General features: G+C 42.3%; 1 protein-coding gene across 1 annotated transcript; it reads left to right on the top strand.

Annotated features, from left to right (window-relative positions):
• Positions 1–8,473: 8,473 nt before the first annotated feature.
• trhr2 (thyrotropin releasing hormone receptor 2) lies at positions 8,474–26,698 on the top strand (the record flags this gene model as incomplete). The annotated part of the gene is made up of 7 exons (XM_079163573.1): positions 8,474–8,856; positions 14,414–14,546; positions 15,285–15,436; positions 16,032–16,155; positions 23,214–23,706; positions 25,441–25,549; positions 26,017–26,698. The coding sequence occupies 7 exons, from the start codon at positions 8,474–8,476 to the stop codon at positions 26,696–26,698; spliced, it is 2,076 nt and encodes a 691-aa protein (XP_079019699.1).
• Between the last annotated feature and the right edge of the window lie 592 nt (positions 26,699–27,290).

The following is a 27,290-nucleotide window of genomic DNA, read 5'->3' as shown; positions in this document are numbered from 1 at the left end:
TATTACCCATAACGTCTAGTAGAGGACGGAGCCTGTGTGAGTTAGAACCTATTCTTGTGGATACTTCCATCCATCTGAACTCTCCGGTCACTTACCGTTCTGGATACATGTCTTGCCAGATATTTAACATTTTGGACATACCTTTCTGGATCTTCCATGTCTCCCTCTTGGTTTTTCTCTTTTCTCCCTCTTGTGAGTTACTCTCTCCTCCATTGTTTGTTGTTTCCAGCAATTCCCCCAAGCGCTTGCAAATGTAGTGGTGTTTTTTTTCACATTGAGTGTTGAATGCATAACTTTAAATGTGTTCTTCATTCATCAACAAAGTTTGAGAGAAAATGTACAATTTGAAAATGTTATTAAATGATGTCTTCAATGGTCCAAATAATAGAAACATGAATTTCTCCTGGATGATTTTATCTTATGGATGTCAGTTATAATTAGTTTATTTAATTTTTCATTTTCATTTATTCCAATATTTCTGAATTATGCTATCATATATTATATTATCCTTTCTTCCACTGTATGAATGGCATTTTATCGATCCATTAAGCCTTAATAAATGGTTCATACTCTTGCACTTTTAAAGCTTTTGGTTTCTCTGGTCTCTTTCTTCCCTGATCATATCTGATTTGTGGAAGGCTGCTTTCAGCCTCTAGCCACTAGATGGAAGCAGTTACCTTCCATCCAATGATGACAGCCTACAGATGCTTCAGAGGCTGGGCTCACAAGCAACCTAATGACTAAACTAGTGCATGACTTTCTAGATTTTTATTTAAAAGTGACAATATGTTATAATATAAAAACACATTTTCTCCTTTAAATATGCTAACAATGCAAATACAGTATCATACAAGGTGTCTAAAGAGTAACTACAGTTTGCATAGCATTTCAAATGATTGTGTTAAAGTAGTATTTTCAAACGCATGATGACATGCATCTCTACATCACACAGGAAGGCTGCGTCTTTCAGCTTGTAGCCAGCAGGTGATGCCAGCAGTCACCTGACATCTAATGATGACAGCAAATGACAGAGATGTTTAGTTTGTATACAGTATGAACACACCTTCTCATTCAATGGTTTTTCTTTGGTTTATTATTTCTTTACATTGCAGATTAATACTAAAGAACTATGACATAACACATACGGAATCAAGTAGTAAATCAAAAAGCGTTAAACGAACCGAAACACTGTATGTTTTATCTTCAAGATTCTTCGATGTAACCAGCGTTCGCCTGGACTACAGCTTTGCACACTCTTGGCATTATCTTAACCAGCTCCATGAATAGTCACCTGGTATCATTTTCAATCAACACGTGTGTCTTGTCATAAGTGAATTTGTGGAATTTCTTTACTTCTTAATGCCTTTGAGACCATCAGTTATTGTGTGCCGAGATAGTGTAGGTATACAGTGAGTAGCCCTATTTGACCACTGCAGTGATCCAGATTATGGCAAGAACTGTTCATCTAAAGACAGCCCATCATCACTTTAAGACATGAAGGTCAGTTCATCTGCAACATTTCAAGAACTTTCAATGTATGTTTAAGTGCAGTCGCTAAAAAAACATCAAACATTATGATGAAATTTGCCTCTGCTGCAAAGGATATGTCCTTTACACTTAACAGCCCCAGAAATCACCAATTAGCCTCAGATCAGAGCCACATAAATGCTTCACAGGGGTCACGTTACAGACACATCTCAACGTGGGGGCGACGGTGTGACTCAGGTCTTCCTGGTCGAATTGCTGACAACAACAAGAAGAGAATCATTTTGGCCAAGAAACACAAAGAATTGATATTCTTTGGTCTAATGAGTCATAATTCTATTATTTTTGGATCCAAACTCCATGTCTTTGTAAGACGCAGAAAAGATGAACGGATGGAGCTGCATGTGTGGTTCCCACCACGAGGCATGGAGGGCAGGTGTGATGGTGCTTTGCTGACGAGAGTGATGGAGTGCTGCATCGGATGACTTGGCCTCCACAAGCAGCCAACCTGAAGCCAGTTGAGATGGTTTGGGATGCAAAGAGAAAGAAAGTGCTCAGCATAGAAAGGAACACCTTCAAGACTGATGGAAAACATTCCAGGGGACAATCTCATGAACCTGGTTAAGATAATGTCGAGTGTGTGCGAAGCTGTCATCAAGGCAAAGTGACGTCATTTTTCTGTTGCTTACTACATGGTTCCAAATGTGTTATTTAATAGTTTATGTCTTCAGCGTTAATCTACAATGTAGAACATTTGAAAAAAACAAAACAACATTAAATAAGATATCTCCAAACTTTTGACTGATGCTATACACGCACACATGCTGCATTCAGCGAGAAGTGAATGTGATAGAAGTGAATATTTGTTACGTCACTGTCTACACTGAATGCAGAGAGCACGATAAATACTTTTTATGAGTGAAATCTTCTCTGATTCACATCTCACATTTATTCACTCATATTCATACTTATATAATATGTTTTATCTTTGGACAGCAGATGGAAACAGGCAATCACAGAGAGAACATGTAAACTGCAGTGTGACTGTCATGCAAACAACAATAAGGTAACTGCAGTCATTAGTATATCAATGTCAGTAATGTTGGTATGTTCTGTTTTCTATGATTTGAAGTTCAGTGATGTTTAGATGACAGTTTGGGTTTTGGAGTAATCAGGTTTTCAATTCAGGCTGTATTATTATTATTATTATTATTATTATTATTAATATCTTGCTGTATAAATGAAAATAGTGAATGAAACTAATTGACATTTTCTTGGACTTCTTGTCTTCCTCTTGATGTCTCTGGATCCCATTGAAGATTAAGCTGAATGGTTCTGTTTGTCGGAGATGCTTCCCTTAAACACACGAATCCCTGACATGCACACACTCAGCACTACCAGAAGCTTTGAGGGTGAATTGTCAAGCTGGAGGATAGACGACACATGACTTCCTCTCACAAATTTAAAAAGTAAAACTATATCATATTCCAGTTTTGACAGTTTGGTTTCCCTCTCAGTCGATGTGCCACACATAGCATGGGATATCAGATTGTTGTGTGAATGATTGATTGCAACATTTAACCAGATTTCTTTGTATTACTGCCCAATGATTTGGTTGAAAAGCTATCGTTATCTAATTTTTGATCTCCAAAAGCCACACATTTACATCAGGGAAATCATCAGTTTTTTGGGAGGCGTGCACCGTACCCCTGAATACAGACCTGCGAGTGAACTGACTGAAAGGGAAGGAAATGAACTGATTATTTTATACAGTGACTGGGGAAGAGGGACCACTACCATAGCTCTGTCCTCTTCTGTCAGGGTGGCCGAGCGTCATTGTGAAGGATAGTGTTGCACTTCATTCCTCTCCTTCAGGGAACATCAGGCAGATTATCAAAAGTATGCCTATTCAATCATAAAAAATAGGAACATTAGCTGATCCACAGTTGATCATCTTAAGCCCTGCATAATATTCCTATAATATTCCTATAGTATCTCTGTCCTGACTGAGAACATATGTGGAAGGCTACATTTTAGCAACTAACAGTGAGCTTAAAATACTGCACTACTTAAAACACCACATTTAAACATAACTTCTAATACAATTAAAAAATAATGATCAATGTGTCAAATAATACAAATTGGTGAAAAATCAATACAATTCCCAGAAATACGACCCTGTGGTATTCATACCTTTCAGATATCCATAACAATGATGGAGAGACAGTGGTGGACCCTGAGGGGCAGAGACATAAAAAGGCCACCAGCTGCCTGCAGTGGGGCTCCAGCTGCACATCAAGTTCTCTATCATGTAGGGCTTTTGTACGGCACAACATTATGTTTTTATTCAAAGGTTTTATTTAGTCAACAAAACATTGCCAACTCCAATTGACTCCAAGACTGCAATAATGTTCACAATATGTCGGAGGGTTAATACCTTCTGGATACAAGTAACAAGAGCTTTATCAGACATAATGGATAGAAGTAGTCCCTGCCTTGCAAACAATGATGATTTCTCTCTTGCCAGATCAAGCTATAAATATCTGTGTTTTGTGGAATAACAGCATCAAAAGAAATGGTATCAATAAGATGGAAATATCAGCATGATCTAAATATACATCATGACACAAGCTATGCCATGGTTATAGTTTCCATTTACATGAAACCTCTTGCAGCCACCATTCTACAAAACATTTGTATTACAGGTATACAAACAAGACATTCTCACCACAAATGACCACACCACATTTGTTCAAATACAGATGGCATCTGTATGCCCCAGAGGAGAGGGAGCCAAGATGGAAGCTAAGCTAACCCAGCTAGGACCTGAGGCTACTCCTCTACCCAGCATGCTCCTGGCTCTCTGATGTTCAGTCGCTGAAAAATAAGATGGATGAAAGCAGCGGGAGGTCGGTGACTGTTGAGCCCACATCTTCACAGAGACCTGGATCCATCGTGGTCCAGGATCAAGCTGCACTTGACGGGTCAGGACAGAGAGCAGGACTCTGGTGGACCAGAGGAGGAGGACTCTGTGTTCACATCATGATGCTTGGTGCTCAAACACAGTCAGAGTTGATGGACAATGTTTTCCTCATGTTGAGTTTTGAATGTGAAGATGTCGGCCATATTATCTGGTCAGAGAATTGTTTCTGTTGCTGCTGTTTACTTTCCTTATGATGAACATTTAAAAGATGCTCTACAGGAATGTAAAACTGGTTTGGTTTTCTTTGTCATGTGTTTGTTGGTGGCTGCCCACCAACAAGCCTTTGTTAAAAAGGGAGATGATGATAACCTCCATTCAGTGATGAACATGAGGCAAACATCCACCTAAACAAAAATAAATGTAGAACCGAGTGAAATTCAGCCCACCACAGATTTAAATGTAGTTATTTCTGAAAAGACATTGCCTAATTCCAAAATGAGTATTGCGCTTTTATTTTGAAGGCACACGTGCTGTTTCCTCGTTAATGTGTGTGAGTGTGACAGCGCTCAGCAGTGTGCGCGCTGTGTTGTACAGTATGTAGACAACAGCATGGCCACGCTGACGACCTGCGTTTAACCAGCGACCTACACCATCAAAACTCGAGGGAACAAATCACGCATTTTAATTAGTGAAGAGAGAAACAGGCTGGAAGAGAATCCCGGAGGAAGCCGACATGATGCAAAGGTAATTCATTATTTAAGAATAATTAGAAGTTTACAATCAGTTATATCTGTTTATCTCTATTGCAGTCTTCATTAGCCTAAGCCATGGCATTCTGACACAGATGTCATCCATCATTTAGCCCACTGTGTAACAAAGGTGTACATGAAGAAAGGAGAAAGAAATGGTAATGTTTTAAAAAAGATCATTTCTGATCTGGAAACAACAGAATGTGACATTAGCACGAATAGGCTACAAGATAACATAGAACAAGTTTTTGAGAACATGTCCATTCTGATTTCATTCTTTTTATATTTGAACAGTTAAGTTGCTTATTCCTCATCTTGTTTCATGGCAATATCCATTTCTCCCAACGCCTGTCAAAATATTTCCTTGAACTATGAACCGAATACATTTCCTGAGCAATATCAAGCTGTTTATGTTGTTGACATTTGTTTTGTGAGTCAGCTAAGCTGTTACACCTGTGCCACACAGTCCTGTACCAATGGCTACGGGGACACTTGTAGGTTTGGTGCCTTGCATAAAGCAGGGGCGTGTCCAGTGGGGGGGCACGGCCCCTCTGAAATCTGATTGGCCAGCCCAGGTGTCACCTCGTTATCTTAAATGATGATTGGCTATCTGCCCAGGCTTATTTATTTCAATTTTGTAGGTACTTTGTACTGTGATGGTATTTCTTCAATGTCTATTATTTTCTTCTGTTTATTTCCTTTTGAGGACTCAAAGAATAAAGTATGAGAGCTTTCTATTACATTTGTTTGGTGTGTTGGTAGGTCTATCATCTTTTAAACAGGAATGTAAGACACTGTAAGACTGTACTGTTAGTGGTTAAAGTAGCTATGATTAATGGAGACACAAATGGTGAATTCATGTACACACCTGCTTTATGCCACGTCCTGCAGTCAGTCACCCACTTGGGCTAACCAAGTTGAAAAAGTGTGGATATGCCACTGGCTCAAACAGCCCAACTTTAACTCCGAGGGTTAACCCATTCACGTTCTCTGACATTCAGCTTGTCTGGTCACCTCGCGTTTGCTACGTTTAAGTGCCAGATATCTGTAATCATTGGATCTTGAAAGTAAATACTGGACAAGAATTCCACTCAGGCAGGAAACAACGGGGCTTATTACTGACAGTCGGGTGTTTATGGTGTCGACAATTTAGTGGAAATCTAAAATTCACTAATTAACACGTATCGTTTGATCTGTACAAAAACTGAAGTGTAACATTGTGTGGTTTTTCATTTCTTTGCACAGATTAAATAAACAAGATAATGTGCATAGCAGGTGGATTTAGTTAAACCAAAAAAAACAATTTTCAAAAATGTTCCTGACATGTTTTCTTGCAGCGAGTTAGAAGATTGTTATCACTCTCATGTCTGTATGAAAAATATTTCGCTGGAGCCAACTTTTGTTCAGCAGAAGTTTATTAATATGTACAAAATGGAAGTGTAAAAATGACTGGTTGTGCTATGAAGGAACAATGTTTCCTGGCCTGGAACTGTCTCTTTGTGGAGTTCCGCTGCTTGTCTGGCAACCTCAAGGTGATGATATCGATAGTACAGATACGTCCTTGAGACTTCCAGGAACGCTAGACAATTTTTGTAAGACAAAATTCATCAATATGTATATTTCTATGTAAGATGTTAAATTGATAAATTGCCCATTTCTCCTTTATGCATATATGTATGTAAACTGCAGTAGAGCACCTCACTCAGTGAAGCATGATGGAGAGTCAGAAATGTGCAGAAGATCCGCTTCACTCAGTCGATGTGCGTGTGCAATGGAATGGAGAGTGGATGCAGTCTGACTGATGGCAGAATAGTCAAACTAAATTACTTTTCATTTCGTGTGCCCCTCAATTTACTAGAGGCAGCCCTCAGGAGAGGAGGTCCAATATGTGTGTGTGTGACTGGGCTGGGAGGTGAGTGAAAGAGCAACAGATGCCCCGCAGAGTTTCACAGTGCTGCACACTGGTTAATTAGCTTTTTGCAGAATGAGAAACCTCAAAACAAACCTCAGGATTCTTTAGATGAAAAAAAGGTTCACACTTTGTCCCCTGATAACCCTCAAAATCTGTTGACGTATTTAAAGTTTGTAAAATGGCTTTAATCACAAATTCATTTCAGGATTGTGGCTGTAACTTGCACTAGGAGGTATCATAAGTGCATTATGAGGGGTGTGTTATTAAAATAATCTTTATGCACTCATTGAGTGTGTTTACACCTAGAGTGCTGTATTAGAGGTTATTTGTTACACTACATGCTCAGCAGCACCAGAATGGCTCATTTGAATATTGCCTGTTAATGCCTATAGACGGTGAATGGAAAACAAGCGGTATTGTGTTGATGACACTTTTGTAAATTTGCAATCAGCTGTAGTCACCAGACATGAACAGATGATTATGTCCTCATAAATGCAAGCTATCATGACAATTATGACAGTTTACATTGATGGAGAGAATTAATCCTAATATCCCCTGTGACGTGCTTTTCTTTAGCACCCTGATCCAGCCAAACACATGAAATATAAAAACATCCATATGTACTCACCAGAGGATGACACCTTTGAGCTTTACTCTAGCACCATCCTCTGGACAAAATGTTTACTTTGTTCACAAGATATCTCATAAGCTCGAAAAATGTCCAAAGAAAAATGAACTTATTTCTGCTCTCTATTTTACTTATATTATCCAATTACTGCATCTCATTGCCATTTGAAACCACCAGCTTGCTTTGCTCTATCACCCCCCCCCTTTGTTTTAACCACCATATGCTTTTGTAACCACTGATTCTGGTAAATCCTGAGGGAGAGATAAACTGTGGTAAAGTATGTTTGACATTACCATATAAAAAAATCCAAAGCCAATTCAAAGGCAATTGTCAATTCAATTCCCTGTTTGTCCAATTAATTGAACTCTCTTTCTATTTCTAGGTGACTCAATGGGGCCCTGAGTGCAAGTCTTGAGATCTTATTCAACGTGTATTCTTTTTGACAGTTAAATAGTTAAAAGGACGATAGAGAGCGGGGCGTTATAGCTGAAGGACAGAAGGAAATATCAAAGATGAGAAAACAAGCACAATGCTTATATATAAAGACTTGTCAAAAAGCTAATTCTCAACTGTTACGTCCCCCGAAGTGATAACTCAATAAAACGTGTGAGCTGCTAAAGCTTCACAACAGTCAATATCATGCCACCTTTAAATAAGAGTGAAGGAGAGATACCATGGCGACATGTCAGAGTCATGCCCCTCATCACTTTAGTCAAGTGAACATCACCTGTGATTAACCAACACTTGAGTTATAAAAAGACAAACCGCGAGCAGATATGGCCGACAACGGGAGCTCCAGAATCGACACCCCAACCAACATCTCTCTGAGTGCCAGCGACGCCGTCTCTGAGTCGTTGGAGTACAAGACAGTGTCGGTGTTCCTGGTGCTGTTGGTGTCTGGCATGGGCATTGTTGGGAACATCATGGTGGTCCTCGTGGTCCTCACCACCCGTCACATGAGGACACCCACCAACTGTTATCTGGTCAGCCTGGCCATAGCCGACCTGACGGTGCTGGTGGCGGCAGGGCTGCCCAACGTGTCGGACAGTCTGACGGGCACATGGATCTTTGGCCACGCCGGCTGTCTGGGGATCACCTACCTTCAGTACCTGGGCATCAACGTGTCCTCCTGCTCCATCACAGCCTTCACTGTGGAGAGGTGAGGATGGACAAACAACCAACTACAACTTTTGCTAGATTGTAGTTTTGAGTTGGTATTGGCATTCATTTTACTTTTACAGGATAATGCTTTGTCTTTTAATTTGCATCGGTATCAGAGGACAAGTGTTGAACTAATGCTCTACATGTGAACAAGGTAAACAATGTGGGGGTCAGTGATGTCATCTGATGCAAACCAATGGTCTCGGCTTATTTTAATTTTAAAACAGAAGCCAATGCTAACACATTGTTCAAGGACTATCAGCAAGTTCCCCAAAACAATATATTTCAAGTGACAAAGCCCTCAAGTGGCAGTAGAAAGTATGACGGGAGCAAGAAGGAAGTAGTGAGACATCGTTGTTGAGCACAAAATCTGTGTAGTGAGGTTGTGATGGATGAATAGGTCAATAAACATGGAGACTGGTGTTTATTTACCTGTTTCCTACTGACCAGGATTCCCTTCCCTTACCTAACCATGTGTTTGTTATTGTAACCACGACAACAAACTAACTAACTCTAACTCCACTAACCTAAGCTGTCATGATTTTGGGTTTTGCTTAATTGTTTCTTCCGTTTTATTTAGATTTTCCCTGCCTCTTGTGTCCTGTGTTCACTTCACTTCCTGCCCTTGTCTGCCCGCCCTTGATTGAATCCTCCTGTGTCTAATCACCTGCACCTTCCCAGTGTATTTAAACCCTGTGTCCCCTGTGTGTCCCCTGTGTGTCCCCTGTGTATCCCTTGTGTGTCCCCTGTGTGTCCCCTGTGTGTCCCCTGTGTGTCCCCTGTGTGTCCCCTGTGTATCCCTTGTGTGTCCCCTGTGTGTCCCCTGTGTGTCCCGTGTGTGTCCCCTGTGTGTCCCCTGTGTGTGCCTTGTGTGTCCCCTGTCTTAGTGTCGGTTCATCTGTTGTGCCCGGATATGATCATTCGTGGTATGTTCCCTGTTTTGCCCCTTTTCCTGTGCAGCTCTGCTTTGTGTTTTGTCAAGTTTACCTCATGATTGTTTTTTGATATCGTTATCCTGTTTTTGAGTTTTCCCGTTCCTTGTTTTTTCCCTTGGATTTTTTTGTTACACGTTTGTTGGACTTCCTTGCACTGCAAGTTTTACTTCGGACATTTTTTGTTTTATTCTAAAATCCTCAAAAAATAAAGCCAAGGGAAAAAACAAGGAACGAGCAAAACCCCAAAACAGGCGGGGTAGGATGACGTGGCGGTGATGGTGGAGAGTGGCAGGCAAGTTGGCGTGGCCAGGTGAACGGCGATGAATGTCTGGTGTGGCAGGAGGGAATGGTGGAGAGGGCAAGCAAGGCGGAGTGTAGATTTACAGAGTTCATGGTGTGAGCAATGAAGCAGGCAGGTGAGCAATGATCCTACACAGAGAGTCGTTAGAAGTGAGGCAAACTAACATGGCGTTATTATCCAAAATGTCGACGCAAAAGTTCAGCATGAGGACTTTGCCCAGAGTACTCCACTGAGGGCTGTTATCAACCTGGCAGACTGGGTGAAGAGCTATATACTGTGGCCCAGTCCCAATCCCAACACTCACGTTGAGGCTCCCGTAAAGTCTGTGAGGGTTTAGTTCTAACCCACTTTCAAATCGCTGAGTGTTTGAGGGCACTCTCAGACATTTTGAGCCCTTTGTGAAGACTTTATGTGAGTCAACATTTCTGCAGATTTTGTCCAAGGGAATTACCCACAATTCATAGCAATTTGACGTGAAACACGGGGTAACAAGTAGAAGCATGGAGACGTAAAAAAAAGGTAAACAAAGTGGACGGCACATGTGTGTTCAGCCTGGAATATAACATTTTACTCAGAATCATTAAGGATTAAAGATGGAACAAAAAAACACATGAAATCAGAGGAATGGAAGCAGAGATTATATTACAGAGATTTATTCAACAAACATTTCATTTTGTTATTGAGGCTGTTTTGACAAAAACAAGTAAATAGAATATTTTAATTTACCTCTCATCTTGAGAGGAAAGAGCCTGGAACACATTGAAATCTGGGAGTAAAAAGTATAAAATAAATACCCACAATTGAACATAATATTTTGACATTGTCATGGTAACGTGATATGTTGCAGCAAAGTGCTGTCCCATTCGTATTTACACCATGTCATGCCCTTATAGCCTCTCACACTTAACCATCTACCAGGTGATGTCAGTAAGTCCCAAAAGGGTTCAGGGTTTAAGGCCCTACGGGGGACATTGGGATTTGGCCTTCGGTTGATGAGGCCGATGGAAGGTGTGTTGGCGGGGCGGAGTGATGAACTGATGTGGTGAGTTAAAGTAGATCTGAGTAAGGAAAACAACATCCACACACACACACAAACGCACACACACACGCACAGACAACACAGAGGAAGACAGACACAGGAGGGAGGGGGAGACAAAGGAGAACTGGGAAACAGGTTCACAAAACTTGATTCCTAACTGTTTCTGTATTTGGTTGTTTTCTGTATTTGTAGTGTTTTGTCTAAATGCCGCGCATGCATTATCAAGACATTCTCTTCATTTGCCAGTTTTTTGTCTATTTGCATGTGCACTCTTAATTTACAGAGCGATTTGTTCTCTGAGGTTCACTGTAGTTTCAGACAGGAAACTGTCCTTTGCATCGTTCTGGAGGGCATGGACAAACAATGCATTTATTGTTTAACTTGACGGACTTGTTGGAACTCAGCACTGTGTACTCTGCTGCTCCAATTGCTCCTTTTCTCTGCAATAACATGTGTTAAAGTCTGCTGAGTAGAGTCACAAAGTCTTGAAAATATTGGATGTCAATTTTGGTTTCATCCCTTCCAGGGAAGCCGACATCTGTGCCGACATTAACAGTTAAACACAATAGAAACAGTATTCTCGTAGATGCAACCCTCTCCTGGATAGCTGGGCGGTAAAAAATAGCTTTTTGACTTTTCAACAAGTAGTTAGGACCTGTTGGGACACTCCAAAATTAAAAAAAAAAAAGAATTTTCTTAAATATCTGCAGTAATCCATCCATGCAGATAATTTAGTGTTTACTTATTTATGTTTTGAGATACCTGTGTCTAAAATGTCTTTCTCCACACCAATGCAATGGAGGTTAATGGAATTTACTTTGTGCCGCTCAAAACAACTTAAGGATAATCCTTCTAGTTTTAATTGGAACTGTTCTCTATCAAGGAAGTAGTTCCTTCAAGACCAAAAGTCCATTCACCTTCACTGTATCTAGGTAGCCACAGAAATCAAGAGTGATAACACCAAATTTGCTTCCTGTACAACAAATTATACTTTATTTGCAAACATTTCCCAAACCATGCTGTAGTGTTTTAGATTTCTCAATGTATTTTTTCCACCTATACCACCTAATTCTGCGTTCACACCAAACGCGTGAGTAGATTACAAAGTCTACGCACAGATGCGATGAGACTGGATTGACGCAAATTCGCGTCATTTGCACTGCACCAGTTTACTCGCGGGAGTTTACTCGCGGGACCATTTGTGGTAATTTGCTCCATTGGTTTATGTCCATGGAAGCTATTATCAACTAAGTCATTTATTTCCGCCATCAACCATGGAAGAAATAACCACTATTTCTGCTTAGTACTTACAGTGGAAGTCCCAGATATCCCGGGAAACTAAACGCCATCTTGTCTGGGTTCATAACATCATCCGAAGGAGCTTCGTGGATTTCATCGAGCTGTATCCACTGTGTCTTTTACTACAGCTGCATGAACCCAAAATAAACAGATTTTGTTGATTTAATTGCAATAAACGGACAAAAAGGGATGCCAAAAAAACTACATAATGATGCAGATTTGTAAAAAGTCTGAATTCATGTTTTGTTAGTTCTCTCTGCAAGACAACAAGCAAATAACTTTTAAAATACTTTGATTAGTGCTAGGGTATGCTAACATTGTAGCAGCTCCATCAACACTTAAAATAACCGCAGCGTCTTTTTCATTGTTTGTACCATATGATTTATACACATAGTTTGGTCCGGTCTCTACTAATAATCTGGGTGCCCACCTACAGCTACAATATTTTTTTCCTGATTCAACAACGGTAGGACGTCAGTGATGACAGGAGGAGCATCTCAACGCTGATAGGCTTTCGCGACACAGCGCTCAGAGTTCGCCCATCTATCCGTGTCTGTGCATTGACTTTGTATGTAATCTACTCACGTGAAAAATGTGGGCTGCATTTGGTGTGAACATGGCATTAGAATTCATCCATCCATCCATCCATCCATTTTCCTCCGCTTATCCGGGGTCGGGTCGCGGTGGCAGCAGGCCGAGCAGGCTGACCCAGACTTCCCTCTCGCCCGCAACATTTTCCAGCTCATACTGGGGGATCCCGAGGCGTTCCCAGGCCAGCTATTATTAGAATCCAGTAGAGGGCAAAACATGTGAGTTCCAAAAAAGGTTAGAATGTTGTAATGCTAATTCTATGAGCACAGGCTGGGCCTTGTTCCAAGGGGGCCCTGCTGCACCTAAGTTGTTCGCTAAAGAGGGTGTGGGATAGTTTAACAGAGGGGCGCGCTGCCATGTATATTGTGGGAGCACATATTCAAGGTAGGCCTGTCTCGTTGGCTGGCTACGTTTATGCAAATTTTCAGTGGGCAAATCCATGCTCTAAATAGAGAGTAGATTATTACCTACCTCCAGTAAAGGTCTCCGTCTGTGCTTATAGAACCAAGGTTACAATATCGTAACTGTTGATATCAGACTGTACAACCTTTCATGCTGTATTGAAATAAATGTAAACCTATAGCTGCATGACAAGTAATAAAACCAGACATAAACAGACAGTATGATGCAACTTGGAAAAAGGTTGACGGTAATAGAAAGTGTAACTTCAACAACACAAACACACTTGTTTTGTCCTTTAAAATCTTGCACATAATCCATTTTGTTTCGGACACCTCTATGAACTAAAAGTCTGAACTGACTGGTCACTGTGGTACCTCTTTACATCAATTTAACATGTCTGTCTCATTTCTGAATGAGCTCCGTTATGTAAATGTCATGACAACAGTTGTATTAGGTCCAATCTATTACGAATTTCTGATCACTTTCAAAATGCCACAAATTTAATGTTAAATTAACGTAATGGCTCGAATAAAATATGCAATCAGAGAGAGAAATGTGCCTCTTATTCAGTCTCCCAACATCACCTCAATTCTCTTATGATCTCTTATGAATAGAGGGAAAAAAATCAGTTTATTAAACTAAGATACATTGTGAAAGAGTCGATGTTAAGTTGTTAAGGTGATTCTTCATATATCACATCAGTCCTTTTTCTTCTCCCACGTACAAATAATCTGACCAATAGTTTCTTCCTATAATTTCAATTATCAAGCCAACTCTATGGATGAATAAAACAATATTCAGCAAAACTCCTCAGCTTAATGTCTGGCTGTCATTACATTGGTCAGTGCTCTAGTGAAGATGTTTGTCTAAAAACAGGAAAAACATTGCATAAATAACACATGGGTATCTTCCTACCAACAGATTGTTGGCAGTTAAAACATTGACAGTCACGGTGTGTTTGAACCCTCCATTTCCTCTTTGCATGCAGGTACATAGCTATCTGCCATCCAATGAAGGCTCAGACAGTGTGCACAGTGTCCCGGGCCAAGCGGATCATTGCTGTGGTTTGGATCTTCACCTGTGTCTACTGTATGCTGTGGTTTTTCCTGGTGGACATCCAGGTTAGATACATACACTGCATTTTGCATTACATTTAGTCTGTTACTGGTTTAATCTGGGACGTGCTGACCTGCTGATTGATCCTTCTGCATTGAGTATTATTTCTCCGGGGTCTCTGGCTTCCTACCACAGTCTAAAGACATGCAGGTCAGATTAATTGTTGAGCTCAGAGACTGAGACAAAAACAGGGTGACAACAAGCTGGCTGCTAAAAGAAAGCAATTTATTTGTAGCAAACATAAGTAAACTAATATAACAGCACTCAAACAATAACCGAAGCAACAATGTTACACCAGTGACAACAAGGCTCTTCCTTCCAGCCCCGGGCTGCTGAATGAAGAGGGCTTTTAACGCAGAACCACAACGGCTCAGGTGTGGCTCATCCAGCTGAAGACCCTCCAGTCAGCACCTGTAACAGATCATCACACACACACAACAGGGACACCTAGTGTATGGGAGGAGGAGGGTCGTCACTTATTATATATATAATAAATAGTGCCCTTCAAAGCGACTGCATAGTGTTTCAAGAAGTACATGCGTCATTAACATTTGTGATTACCAAGCCTCTATTGTCCGTATGCTGGTTCAACTGCAGGTGGAATGTGAAAAGCTTTTTAAGAGCTCTGTGACATTTCTGAGAGTAGCATCATTGTGTTGAGATGTGAAAGATTATTATGCATTATTTAGCATTTCAGCCCAGAGCCATATTACAGTGTTCTGTGATAACTGTGTGACATTCAGGTCAGCCAGGACGGACATGTGCAGTGCGGCTACAGAGTGAAACGGGAGCTCTACCTGCCTATCTACCTCATCGACTTTGCCATTTTCTACGTCATACCGCTGCTTCTCGCCATCGTGCTGTATGGCTTGATAGCGCGGGTCCTCTACCTCAGGTACAGTAAAAAGGTCTAACTATAAGGGTTCTCTACCAATTTCATGCATCTAATGTATCCGTTTATTCATCATAAAAGAGTTGTACAATGTCTTCTGTGGCTCTGGAAGAGCTTTGTCATGCCTGAGAGAATTACCTTAATGATTTTTTATGTCAGCTTGGCCTCGGAGCTTAAACATTTATATCAAAAAGCCTGCAATACAAACTGCTGGCATGGAGCTTGCAAGAGACCGGTACCTAACAGGTGAAATGATAGACTCTTTAGGTTCCAGTGGTTTTGGATAATGAACCATGCTATGGACAAAATGTTACTAGGCTTGCAGAGTTGAAAACTTGCTTTGGATGAAAGGTTGATGACCTTTACTAACCAACACTGATAGAAATACACAGTGTTTATGACATGAAATATCAAGGTCAGTATTAACTCAAAGGTCTGTGGCCTGCATTCAAAACCCTATATTAGTTAAGCCTTTTTGCAGGATTTCGAGACCTGTTGAAAACAGCACATGTTAAATGAAAAGCACCTCCTATCATCTTAATTTAATCAAGAAACCAAACCAACCAACACATCTAACATGCTACTTGTGTCCCTCCAGCCCTCTGTCCAACCATTGTGACACAAGCACCACCACACTGCGTCGGAGCTGCAGGGAAACCTCAGAGACGGGGAAGGGAGGTCGCCAGGCCCGGCCAAAGAGCGCGCTCTCCTCCAGGAAACAGGTTTTTACCTTATTCAACATTTACCCCCCTTTCCCATTAACCCCTTCTGCGCTCTCCTTTCTTGCTGTTCTTGCTGTCTTATCTATCAAGTAATTGCCGTGTGATAGCTTTAGTCACATTTGACCCCGGTCACGTCTTTGGCTGTGTGTGTGATCTGCTGGGAATATAGAGGCCGTGATTCCCTCTTTACAGCATGGTGATGATGTCCCTGCTACCCATTGCCTCAGAAAAGTGGCCTCTTATCGGCCCGCTGTCCTGGCTGTTACAACACCCTGAAGGCAATCGTGGTGGTAATGGCTTCTTTTCCACAGGCTGAGCAGTCAAAGAGCCTTCTTACTGAGAAAACTCTCTCTCTCCTGGGTTGCACACGTGCTGCATTTCTGCTTTGTCTCTGTGCTCTCAGATGTAGAATACATTCTCTCAGGCTTTACCGTCTTGAAAGTATCTACCTTCATAAGCCACTCACAAAGGTTACGGCAAAGTAATTGAAATAAATTGACATCAATTTTTTCTATAAAAATATTCCCATATTCTAAAAAAATAAACAAGAGATTGGCCTATAAATGTACTGTATTTCCTTCAACTGTACCCAGGTAGGTCATGACTGAATCACTGTAAAGGTTTGTTCCTCTGAAAGGTTCAACGTGTAAGATCTGGGAAGAATTTTATTTTAAAACATTTAGAAAATAACTAAAATGATCAAAAGAGTGTAAAGAAGTATCAGTTTTGAACTTGTTTGAGAGAGTGTCTATTATGGATCGATAAGTGGGGCAGCAATTACTTCAGATCGGGTGTCAGATCAGGACACCATTTTTGTCCTCAGGTGAGAGGGGAACAAGAGAGATGCAGAGATGTACAGATGTACTCAGATGTAGAGTTGAGGCTTTTTATCTAGATGCAGTTCAAAGCAGGTACAAAATAACGGGGCGTAAATTAGCCTAATGCTAAAGTGTCAAATTCAAAAGTCCATTACAGTTTCTGTGTGTGGTTCTGTAACAATGAAGCTCAACAGTACAGACTGATAAGAATAGAATTAGCATTAACAATACAAAAGTAGTTTACGCGCGGGGGGGGGGGGGGGGGGGGGGGGGGGTGCTACTCGCGTGCCACTCGCAGGTGAGCGACCGTTGCATCGTGCACGCGGATCGGGGCGGAACACCGCCGTGCGCGATACAAGCTCCCGTCTCTTCTACTTCTTCTACTCTTCTACTTCTACAGGGTGCGCGCATGACAGCTCTCATCTCGTTCGCCCTCTGGTGGTTGGCTGATTAAAATTCGATTAATTGTGCAGACTGAAAAAAAATCATAATGCGTCTCTGGTATTGTTCAGGGGGCCGGACCAAATGTGGAGGCGGGCCGCATCCGGCCCGCGGGCCGTAGTTTGGGGACCCCTGAATTAGAGGTTTGACCGATTAATCGTTTTGGCCGACTTTGAACTACTTTTTTCGGCAAATTGATCTGCGAAGATGAGATGTTTTACAAACTATCGTTATACAGCTGACTTATGTTTTTCAATGCAGACTATACATCAAAGATAATTTCTCCAGTAAATAATTCTCCACTCCATAAAACAAAAACAAACAACTTATTCTTTGGTTGGAAAATGTGGTGTAAACCTTTGCAGTCCAGGTGAACGAATACATTTGCAGCAAGCATTCAAGTGGTATTCATATCATACATGACCTGTTTTCAGCTTATATCTCAAGTGAGCATCCTCCTTCTGCTATCAGGCATTGTATGTGACATTTAGATAAGAAATAATTATGAGGACGCATGTATTTTTTACTCAAACATAAAAAATACTAAAACTGTATTTTGAAGTAAAATAAATGTTGAATTCATGTTCGTAACTGGACTTTTAACTGTATTAACTTTGTCTGTAGGCTACAGCACAACAACACAATTCTTACAAATGTTGGGAAATTGTAAATACCAATACATTGTTTTGTGAAATATTTTGCTTTTCATTATTTATTTAAAAATGTATAAAATGAAATCATCAATCATTAACCCTTAAGTGAAATGAATCACTTCCATGGACTGAAAATCATTGTTTTCTTTGATGGCCTTCCCTTGGAGTCCTGTTTATATCCACTTGTTTAAACAATTTGTTTTAGTAGCTTAATGTACGTATAGGCTTGTAATCTTGACTTTTTATCAAATAATATGTTCTAACACTGTTGTTCATGTTTTGTACTTTTGTTTTATGCCCATCTGAGCTGTGAATGTGCTCTAATTGCTATAGTCACTTAAACAATGTCTCTGCAGAAAAACATGTTTCCTTCTGTCCTGCTGGATGCCTTAAAAGGACTTCTCCTAAGAATTATTGCATCTGCAGGTTGTGCAAAATCCCAGATTACACGATAACCCTTTAATTTAATGGGTCTTGAATGCTTTACCTTCCCATGCAACCTTCAGCAGAGGTTGTTTCTGTGTCACTGTGTTCGTTGTGAGTGTCTCTGCATGAAATCGGGCCTGGGTGAAACTGAACTCTTTTGCGAGAGCAGAGAGAAGATCCTAATCTCGTGTGTTCAAGGGGCTTCATCTAGGAGCAGAAGATTTGCATAATGGGATTTAGGATTTACATTGAAGTTTCCTTAATACCGCAGATGGTTTTGCTCTCTCAGTTCTTCAATGGGCACTTCATGCTCTTTTATTCTTTTGATAGGCAAACTCAATCTGATAGGAGTTTGATAAACTTGTGTATGCCAAAGAATGGCACTTTTATGATTAGATATTAATACAGTGTGGTGTGAGATTGTATAGTTTTAATCTCTGAGAGTCTCTTCATGTCTGTGATCTCCTCAAGTGCATGTTGAGGAGGACAGATGGGGAAGCATGGTCATTGTTTCCCCAGGCGAGTCGATAGCATGAGAAGCTAAATGTGAGTTCTTTGGCTCAGTGGGCTGAACAGTGCATCCATTGGAATCTGGAATCGATCTGCGAGCTAAAAAAACTCTGATTTGTTTGTAATGCCGGAGTCAAGTATCCTGCTGCCACATAATTACAGTCTTAATATGCATATTCAAAATGTCACTCCGATGCTTTCTGTCTCATTATGGCAGAGGAGAGATAATTAGAAAGCTCTCTTCCCCGCCTCCTTCGTATTCAATTAAACACTTGTTGTTGATGAGTTTATCCTTTTTAACTACCTGCGGATGTGACTGTCACTGGCTAACGGACCCTTATCTCAAAAAGCATTTTGCAGCGAGGAGGCGTTGGCCTGATACCTGGTGAACGTGGCTGCTGGGTCTGGGAGGGGGTAGGTGTGTTATTTGCCACTGATAAGACTAATCACTTGAGTCTTACAGGCTGACTCGGTCTATTCCCCTCCCTTGTCTCAAAGGAGTTCAGAAAATATCGGAGCAATAAAACTGTATAAAACATGGACAGAGCCTCTGTGACTCCCATCTAGCTAAAAACAGCGCTATCGGGAAAAATGAGGGGAGGCGGAATCTGCTTCTACATTAAAGACGTTTGGTGTTCAGATGTCACAGTGTTAAAGAAATCATGCAGCCCTCACTTAGAGGGAGTTCTCCTAATTCATTCCGGTCGGTGTTTACATCCCACCTCAGGGCTGTTAGTGAGGCGCTCCAACACCTGCTGAGCAGAGAACCAACACGGAGCACACACACCCAGACTCCCTGCGCATTGTACTTGGGGACTTTAACAGAGCAAACCTCAGCAAAGAACTGCCAAAATACAGATCGCATATTAAATGTAGCACCAGGGACAAAAACACACTGGAATAAAGGATGCATATCACTCAGTCCCCCGTGCAGCTTTGGGACTCTCTGGTCATTGTCTAGTTCATCTTCTCCCGACCTACAGGCAAGAAGTAATATCTGCAAAGCCTGTGGTGAAGACTGTGAGGAGATGGACCAACGAGGCAAAGCTGGAGCTACAGTCCTGCTTTGTCTGCACTGATTGGAGTGTTTTTGAGGCTGCTGCTACAGACCTGGATGAGTTCACTGACATTGTGACATCATACATCAGTTTTTGTGAGGACATATGTGTGCCGATTAAAACCTTCTGCACATATAACAACAATAAACCTGGTTTACTGCAAAACTCAGGCAGCTTCATTGGGCTAAGGAGGAGGCCTACAGAAGTTATTGTCCTTGTTGACTTTAACAAAGGAAACCTCAGCCATGAACTCCCGAGATACAGACAGTTTAATAAATGCTCAACCAGACAGGAGAACATTTTAGACCACTGTTACACCACAATCAGCGGGGCCTATCACGCCGTCCCTCGTGCTGCACTGAGTCCACGTCATGGTCCATCTGATTCCTGCTTACAGGCAGAAATTAAAGCTCTGTAAACCTGTGGTGAGGAAATTCAAGCAGTGGACCAGTGAAGCGATGGAGGATCTTCGGGCGTGTTTAGACTGTACAGACTGGGATGTTTTCAGGACTGCTACTAACAGTCTGGATGAGTACACAGAGTCTGTGACTTCATACATCAGCTTCTCTGAAGACAGCTGTGTTCCAACAAGCACCAGGGTGAGTTACAACAACGACAAACCCTGGTTTACAGCAGAACTCAGACAGCTAAGGCTGCACAAGGAACAGGCATTTAGGAGTGGGGACAAGGACTTGTACAAAGAGTCAAAATACAGGTTTAGTAAGGCGGTGAGAGACGCTAAACAACTGTACTCTGAGAAACTGGAGAGAGACGTCAATAGGCATTTTAAAAAACAGAACCCCGCAAAGCAGTCTCCCCCTCCACCCTGAAGCATTGTGCTGATCAGCTGTCTCCAGTGTTTACAGACATCTTCAACACCTCCCTGGAGACATGCCACATACCAGCCTGCTTCAAGGCCTCCATCATCATCCCCGTCCCCCAAAAACCTAAGATCACAAGACTTAATGACTGCAGGCCCGTCGCCCTGACCTCTGTGGTCATGAAGTCTTTTGAGCGCTTTGTCCCACCTCAAAACCCTCACTGACCCACTCCTGGACCCCCAGCAGTTAACCTACAGAGCCAACAGGTCTGTAGACGACGCAGTCAACTTGGCCCTTCATTTCATCCTCCAGCATCTGGACTCCCCAGGAACCTATGCCAGGATCCTGTTTGTGGACTTCAGCTCTGCCTTCAACACCATCATCCCGTCTCTGCTGCATGACAAGCTCTCCCAGCTGCTCGTGCCCGACTCCACCTGCAAGTGGATCACAGACTTCCTGTCTGACAGGAAGCAGCACGTGAAGCTGGGAAAACATGTCTCAGCCTCCCGGACCATCAGCACCGGTTCCCCCCATGGCTGTGTTCTTTCCCCTCTGCTCTTCTCCCTGTACATCAACGGCTGCACCTCTAGTCACCAGTACGTCAAGCTCCTGAAGTTTGCGGATGACACCACCCTCATTGGACTCATCTCTGGTGGGGATGAGTCCGCCTACAGGTGGGAGACTGACCATCTGGTGACCGTGCGGTCTGAACAACCTAGAGCTCAACGCTCTAAAGACAGTGGAGATGGTTGTGGATTTCTGGAAGAATGCAGCCCCACCAGCCCCTATCACCCTGTGTGACTCCCCTGTCGAGGCTGTGGAGTCCTTCCTCTTCCTGGGCTCCATCATAACCCAGGACCTCAAGTGGGAGCTTAACATCAGCTCCATCACCAAGAAGGCTCAGCAGAGGATGTACTTCCTGAGGCAGCTGAAGAAATTCAACATGCCAAAGACAATGATGGTGCACTTCTACACAGCCATTGAGTCATCCTCTGCTCCTCCGTCAGCATCTGGTACGCTGCAGCCACTGCCAAGGACAAGGGCAGACTGCAGCACATCATTCTCTCTGCTGAGAGGGTGCAATCTGCCGTCCCTCCAAGACTTGTTCGCTTCAAGGACCCTGAAGCGAGCAAGAAAGATTGTAGCCGACCCCTCTCACCCTGGACACAAACTGTTCATGCCCGTTCCATCTGGCAGGAGGCTGAGGTCCATAGGACCAAGACCTCACGCCACATGAACAGTTTTTTCCTGTCTTTAGTTGGGCACATCAACAAAGCCTGGGACCCCCACTTACTTTATTTTATATTTTATTGTACATTTTAATATATTTCTACTTTTTGCACTGTGTTGATTGTTGATTGTTGTTGATTGTTTAATGTTAGGCACCACCCGACATGTCAAATTCCTTGTATGTGCAACATACATTGAAAATAAATGGTTCTGATTCTGATTCTGAAGTGGGGACAGGATCCTGTACAACCAGACCAGAAACACACTGACAAAAGAGATCAGGGTATCAAAGATGAGCTTTACTGAAAAGTTGGAAAACCGGTTTTCAACCAATGACCCTGCGTCAATGTGGACAGGCCTGCACCAACTAAAATAAAACATCTGAAAATCATTGTTGACTATGTTTAATCAAATTCACACTACTGTTCAGAATCAGAATCAGCTTTATTGGCCATGTATGCGTACCCTCTGTATTTACTGCCTGTCCCTTTCTCTGACTCCTCACTTGTCTCTGCTGCAAAAATCTGAAAATTATAAACAGCACATACATGTAAGCAACACACACACACACACACACACACACACACACCCACACACACACACACACACACACACACACACACACACACACACACACACACACAAGCAATGACAGCAATCAGATGAGCAAGTTTTTTATCTTGGCGTTGTTATTTTGAGTCCGAAAATAATGAGGTCAGGACCTCAATGGTGGGTAACATGTCGGCAAACTCAAATGTTGAGTCAGTCCCTTAACTTTCCTCGAGGAACTTGATTATTTAGCTTGAAGCCCTCTCAAAATGGCAACCATTTTTTCAAAAGTTAAACCTCCTCAAGGGTAGGTTTATACTGGATATCATTTTAAATTGGAGTTTAAAGTTTTAGTGGTTAGGTTTATATTCAATATTTCCGAATTTGAAGCTTGTTTTAAAGTTTGGTTTAAAGTTAAACCATAATTGAATCATGTTTAAAATGAATCCTTGTTGGTGCAACCCAGCCGTAGAGGCTTTATTAACACAATAATTCCTATCACATCTGTTTGATGTGGTTTTAATGGGCTGTATCTCTCTTTCTTCCCTACAGATGACAAAGATGCTGGCAGTAGTGGTGATCCTATTTGCTCTACTGTGGATGCCCTACCGGACTTTAGTTTTGATCAACTCTTTTGTGTCCACTCCCTATCTGGATGCCTGGTTCCTCCTGTTCTGTCGGACATGCATCTATGCCAACAGTGCTATAAACCCTGTGATATACAATGCCATGTCTCAGAAGTTTCGCTCAGCATTTCGCGGGCTTTACCGCTGCCAACCGCCAGAGGGAAATCAGAGGACGCTGTCAATGATCCAGACGGGCTTCGGCACCATTCGAGACCCCCGAGCCTCCCAGGCCAATAGCAATGGAACCAATGAAAATGCAAGGAGAGACCTCTTGAATACTGACACTGATATAACTACAAAGCAGAATGGAAGTGGTCATCAGGAGACAGCAACAGCCAATGACAAGAAAGCAGACCACCCCATCGACATAAGCCCAGCTACTAGCTTTGGTGTGGGTCCAGCTGAGACGACGCCATCTGGTGATGACGAGTTGGTTTTGCCTTCATTAAATGATACTACAGTTTATTTAGCAGACAGACTTACAGCACACGATAAGCAGGAGAGTATGTAAACTTCTGTATGGCCACAGTGTAGGATATCTATAGATTTGTAAGCACCACTTAAATTCAATGTGAAAACTAAAAAACTATAAAATTGATCTGATTCCATCCAGTGGATTGTTCATGGGCAGGATACAATTTCGGTCAAAACTAAATCTGACAAGAAACATGAGCGTTTATTTTATGATTTAAAAGTGGTAGATTTCACCTTGACCACTGAGATCACATGGAAATAGATGAAAGATCATAAGTAAATGGCATGTCATACTGTAGTATGGAAACATTATTTCTTCGGTTCGGTGACTAAATTGCATGTCAAAATGTTGGCTCATAAATGAATTAGAGTTTGTAGAAGAGAGGCTGCATATGTTTCGTTAAAAGCTGATTTTACTCTCCAAGAATACATAACCTGTTCTCGACAGGTTCTCGTTCTGAACCAAGACCTTAAAGAATTCAGATATTTTAAATTGAAGTATATACAATGAAAAATGAATAATTTGCTTTTTGAAAAGACTGTATATACTGTCATTTAAATAATTTGTCCAATCACATATCTTTGCCTCGACACACATGGATAAAAAGGAAGGCATAATGATATTTTAACATTACCATTTCTAATTAAAGCACAAATGCTATGAATTTCTAATCCACTACGCATGCTCCAGTCAACTAGGATTCATTGTTCAGATACAGTGAGATACAGTTTAAAAAAGGCAGAGTAAAGACAGCTTCAAAAGAAACACACCTTCTATTCCTCTAGTACAATAGCAGTCACTGACTCATACTTGAGCGTAGATCAAGACAATTCTGTTTAGAAGATTTTGTAGTTTACCAAACAGTGTTAAAGGCTAGGTAGAGGGGTAATTCATTGTGTGCTCCACAGTATACACTGTATATTGTGATGTTTCTGTTTTATTTGGAACACATAGTGATCATATATGACTACAAAGGACTGCTCTAAGAGTCCAAACCTGAGGTAAAGGCCTCATTAAAGTACCATGGGCTTCGGGGGTAAGACTTTTTCAAGGCCCTCCCCCAAGAACCATCAGGACTTAACTATTGCCACGTCAAACATCAGCAAAGCATTGAATACTGGATCAACAATCAGTCATGACTGGTGAAATTGGATATCTGTTGCTGCACAAAATACAAGTCATATAATCATTATAAACCAATTGTGAAGAATTTTTCATTAGGCTAAACGCCAACAAATAGGGATTGAAGTAGAATATTTCGTTATATAACAACTTGACTTTTGGACTGGGACAAGGACTGAGTGCTGCATCGCTTATTGTGTGTGTGTGTGTGTGTGTGTGTGTGAGAGTGCGCGAGAGAGAGGGTGTTCTATTTCATCCTTACTGACCGCCAGAGGCAGTGCTTAACACGGGATATCTTCAGTCTCGCGCATGCGCAGGCCGAGTATTTATATCAACAAAGTCACCTGTGACCTCGGATGACCCCCATCGTCTATAAGTTCCGGTGTCATCCTGAGATCAGTCCCTTTTTCATCTTCTCGCTACGCAGGTTAACTACCATGGTAGTAGAAACTAAACAAGAATAAGAAATTCTTTTGTCTACGATCAAGACATATTAGAGTTTGTCGCGGTAGCCTTGTGACCACCGGTCGGAGTTACGGATCTTCGCCCTCCAAAGGCTGCGACAAGCTGTCCCTCTTAGGAGGGAACGGCGTGTTTCGCCGTCCGGACCATCGAGCCCCGCACTCAGTCTGTAGGGGCCACCAAAACCGTGAAGACAGCAATCGGTGAGATCGACTAACATTGTTTGTCTATAACCATTGTTCGTTTTTTCCTCGGTTGGCAGAGCGCTTCCGCTCTAGCTAATAGAGTGGTGTGCTAACGTGAGCGTAGAGTTACGCTGTTGGGCCGCCCTTCACAGTTAACAGAGTGTTCCCGCTCAAGTAAACTTGGTGAGATACTAGTTGGACTAGATCAACGTTGACATTGTGTCTATTGATTCCTTACACGGCTGTCACAGTTAGCAGAGCGTCCTGGCTCAGGCTAACTAGACTAAGCTAATACTCAGATTGTGTCGATTAATTTTGGTAAACACTACGGCTGTCACAGTTAGCAGAGCATCCTCGCTCAGGCTAACTCCCCTCACTGTTTCCACAGTGGCAGAGTGCTCTCGCTCAAGCTAACTGGTGGGACACCAATATCTGCAGTAAATAGCCTACTGAAGAGAATGTCCTCGCTCCCCTCTCACTGCCAGGCTCGCCGAGGCGGAACACCTGATGGGTGTGGCCGACCTTCCCCTGTCAGGGCAGGTAGATCCAGCCCAACCTACCCATTCCAAACGCAGAGCCACAGAAGCCGCAGGGGCTCCCCCCAAGAGGGCTAAGTCCAGCAGGCTGTCTTCTAGAGTGGATCTGCTGACCACCGAGCTAGATCAAATGAAGTCGCTTCTCCTGACCCTCCACCAAGGTGCAGGGGGGGCCGAAGCACCAGATCCAGCTATGGCTGAGCTTGGCCCAGAGGAGGACGTTATTTCACTGGCAGCATCAGCCAATCTCTTTCCTGAGTACAGTGAAGAGCGGCCCTCCCATGCTTCTGGGCCTGGCTCCCGTTCCTCAGCCCAGAGTTCTTCGGAAGGGGCAGTCGATAGCTCCATGGAATCTGTCATTCGCATGGCGCTGGCACGCTTGCAGTTGGATACACAGCAGCCAGAACGTCCGCCTGCGAGTGCCTTCTTCAGGCGCATTACTGCCCCCACCACCGTTGCTGTTTCTCCCTCCGAAGAATATCTGAGGGAGCTGCATGCATGCTGGAGAGACACCGGGACTCTGTCCCGTCTTATATCGGATGGACGAACCCTTGTGGCCATGCAAGACGCTGCAAAATTTGGCCTCGCCCGTATGCCAGCCGACTATTGCATCCCTCATAGTTTCCCCTGAGGAGACCCTGAGGCCCGATGCCAGGTGCCCTCAACCCCAATGTCGGGTCACAGATGACATGTTATCCAGGACTTATGACACAGCATGGGCCGTATTGGCAACTCCCTCTCCCACCTCATGCTTGCCCTTTCAGCTTCTCTGCAGCAGGCTACTTCCGACGCTTCTGCCACCAGCCTCAGTGATGCCTCACTGCAGGCGTTTGCGCTTATGTCGAGGGAACTTGGACGGCTGATGTCCACCCTGGTCCAGACTCGCCGCAAGCATTGTTGGTTGAAAAAAAGATCATCAGTGTCTGATTTATTAAACTGTCAACACTGAAGAATGCATTGTTTAGGACAGGGGTCGGCAACCTTTACTATCCAAAGAGCCATTTTGCCCTATTTTCCACCAAATAAAATTCGTCTGGAGCTATTTGATGTCACAGTTTATAAAGTTTTATATTTAGTTATATTATATATACAAAAACTATAGTTTGTTGTATTTATGAAATTATAGAACAAGAATAAAGACACTTGTTGACATTTTATTGCTATTTTACCTGTTATAACAATATCAAACTCTTATGAAGAGGAGAGTTTGCTGCAGAGAGTTT

This window comes from Pholis gunnellus (genome assembly GCF_910591455.1).
Source record: "Pholis gunnellus genome assembly, chromosome: 7".
NCBI lineage: Eukaryota > Metazoa > Chordata > Actinopteri > Perciformes > Pholidae > Pholis > Pholis gunnellus.
Note: the sequence above shows the minus strand (reverse complement) of the source record. Positions and strands in the feature narration are given on the sequence as shown.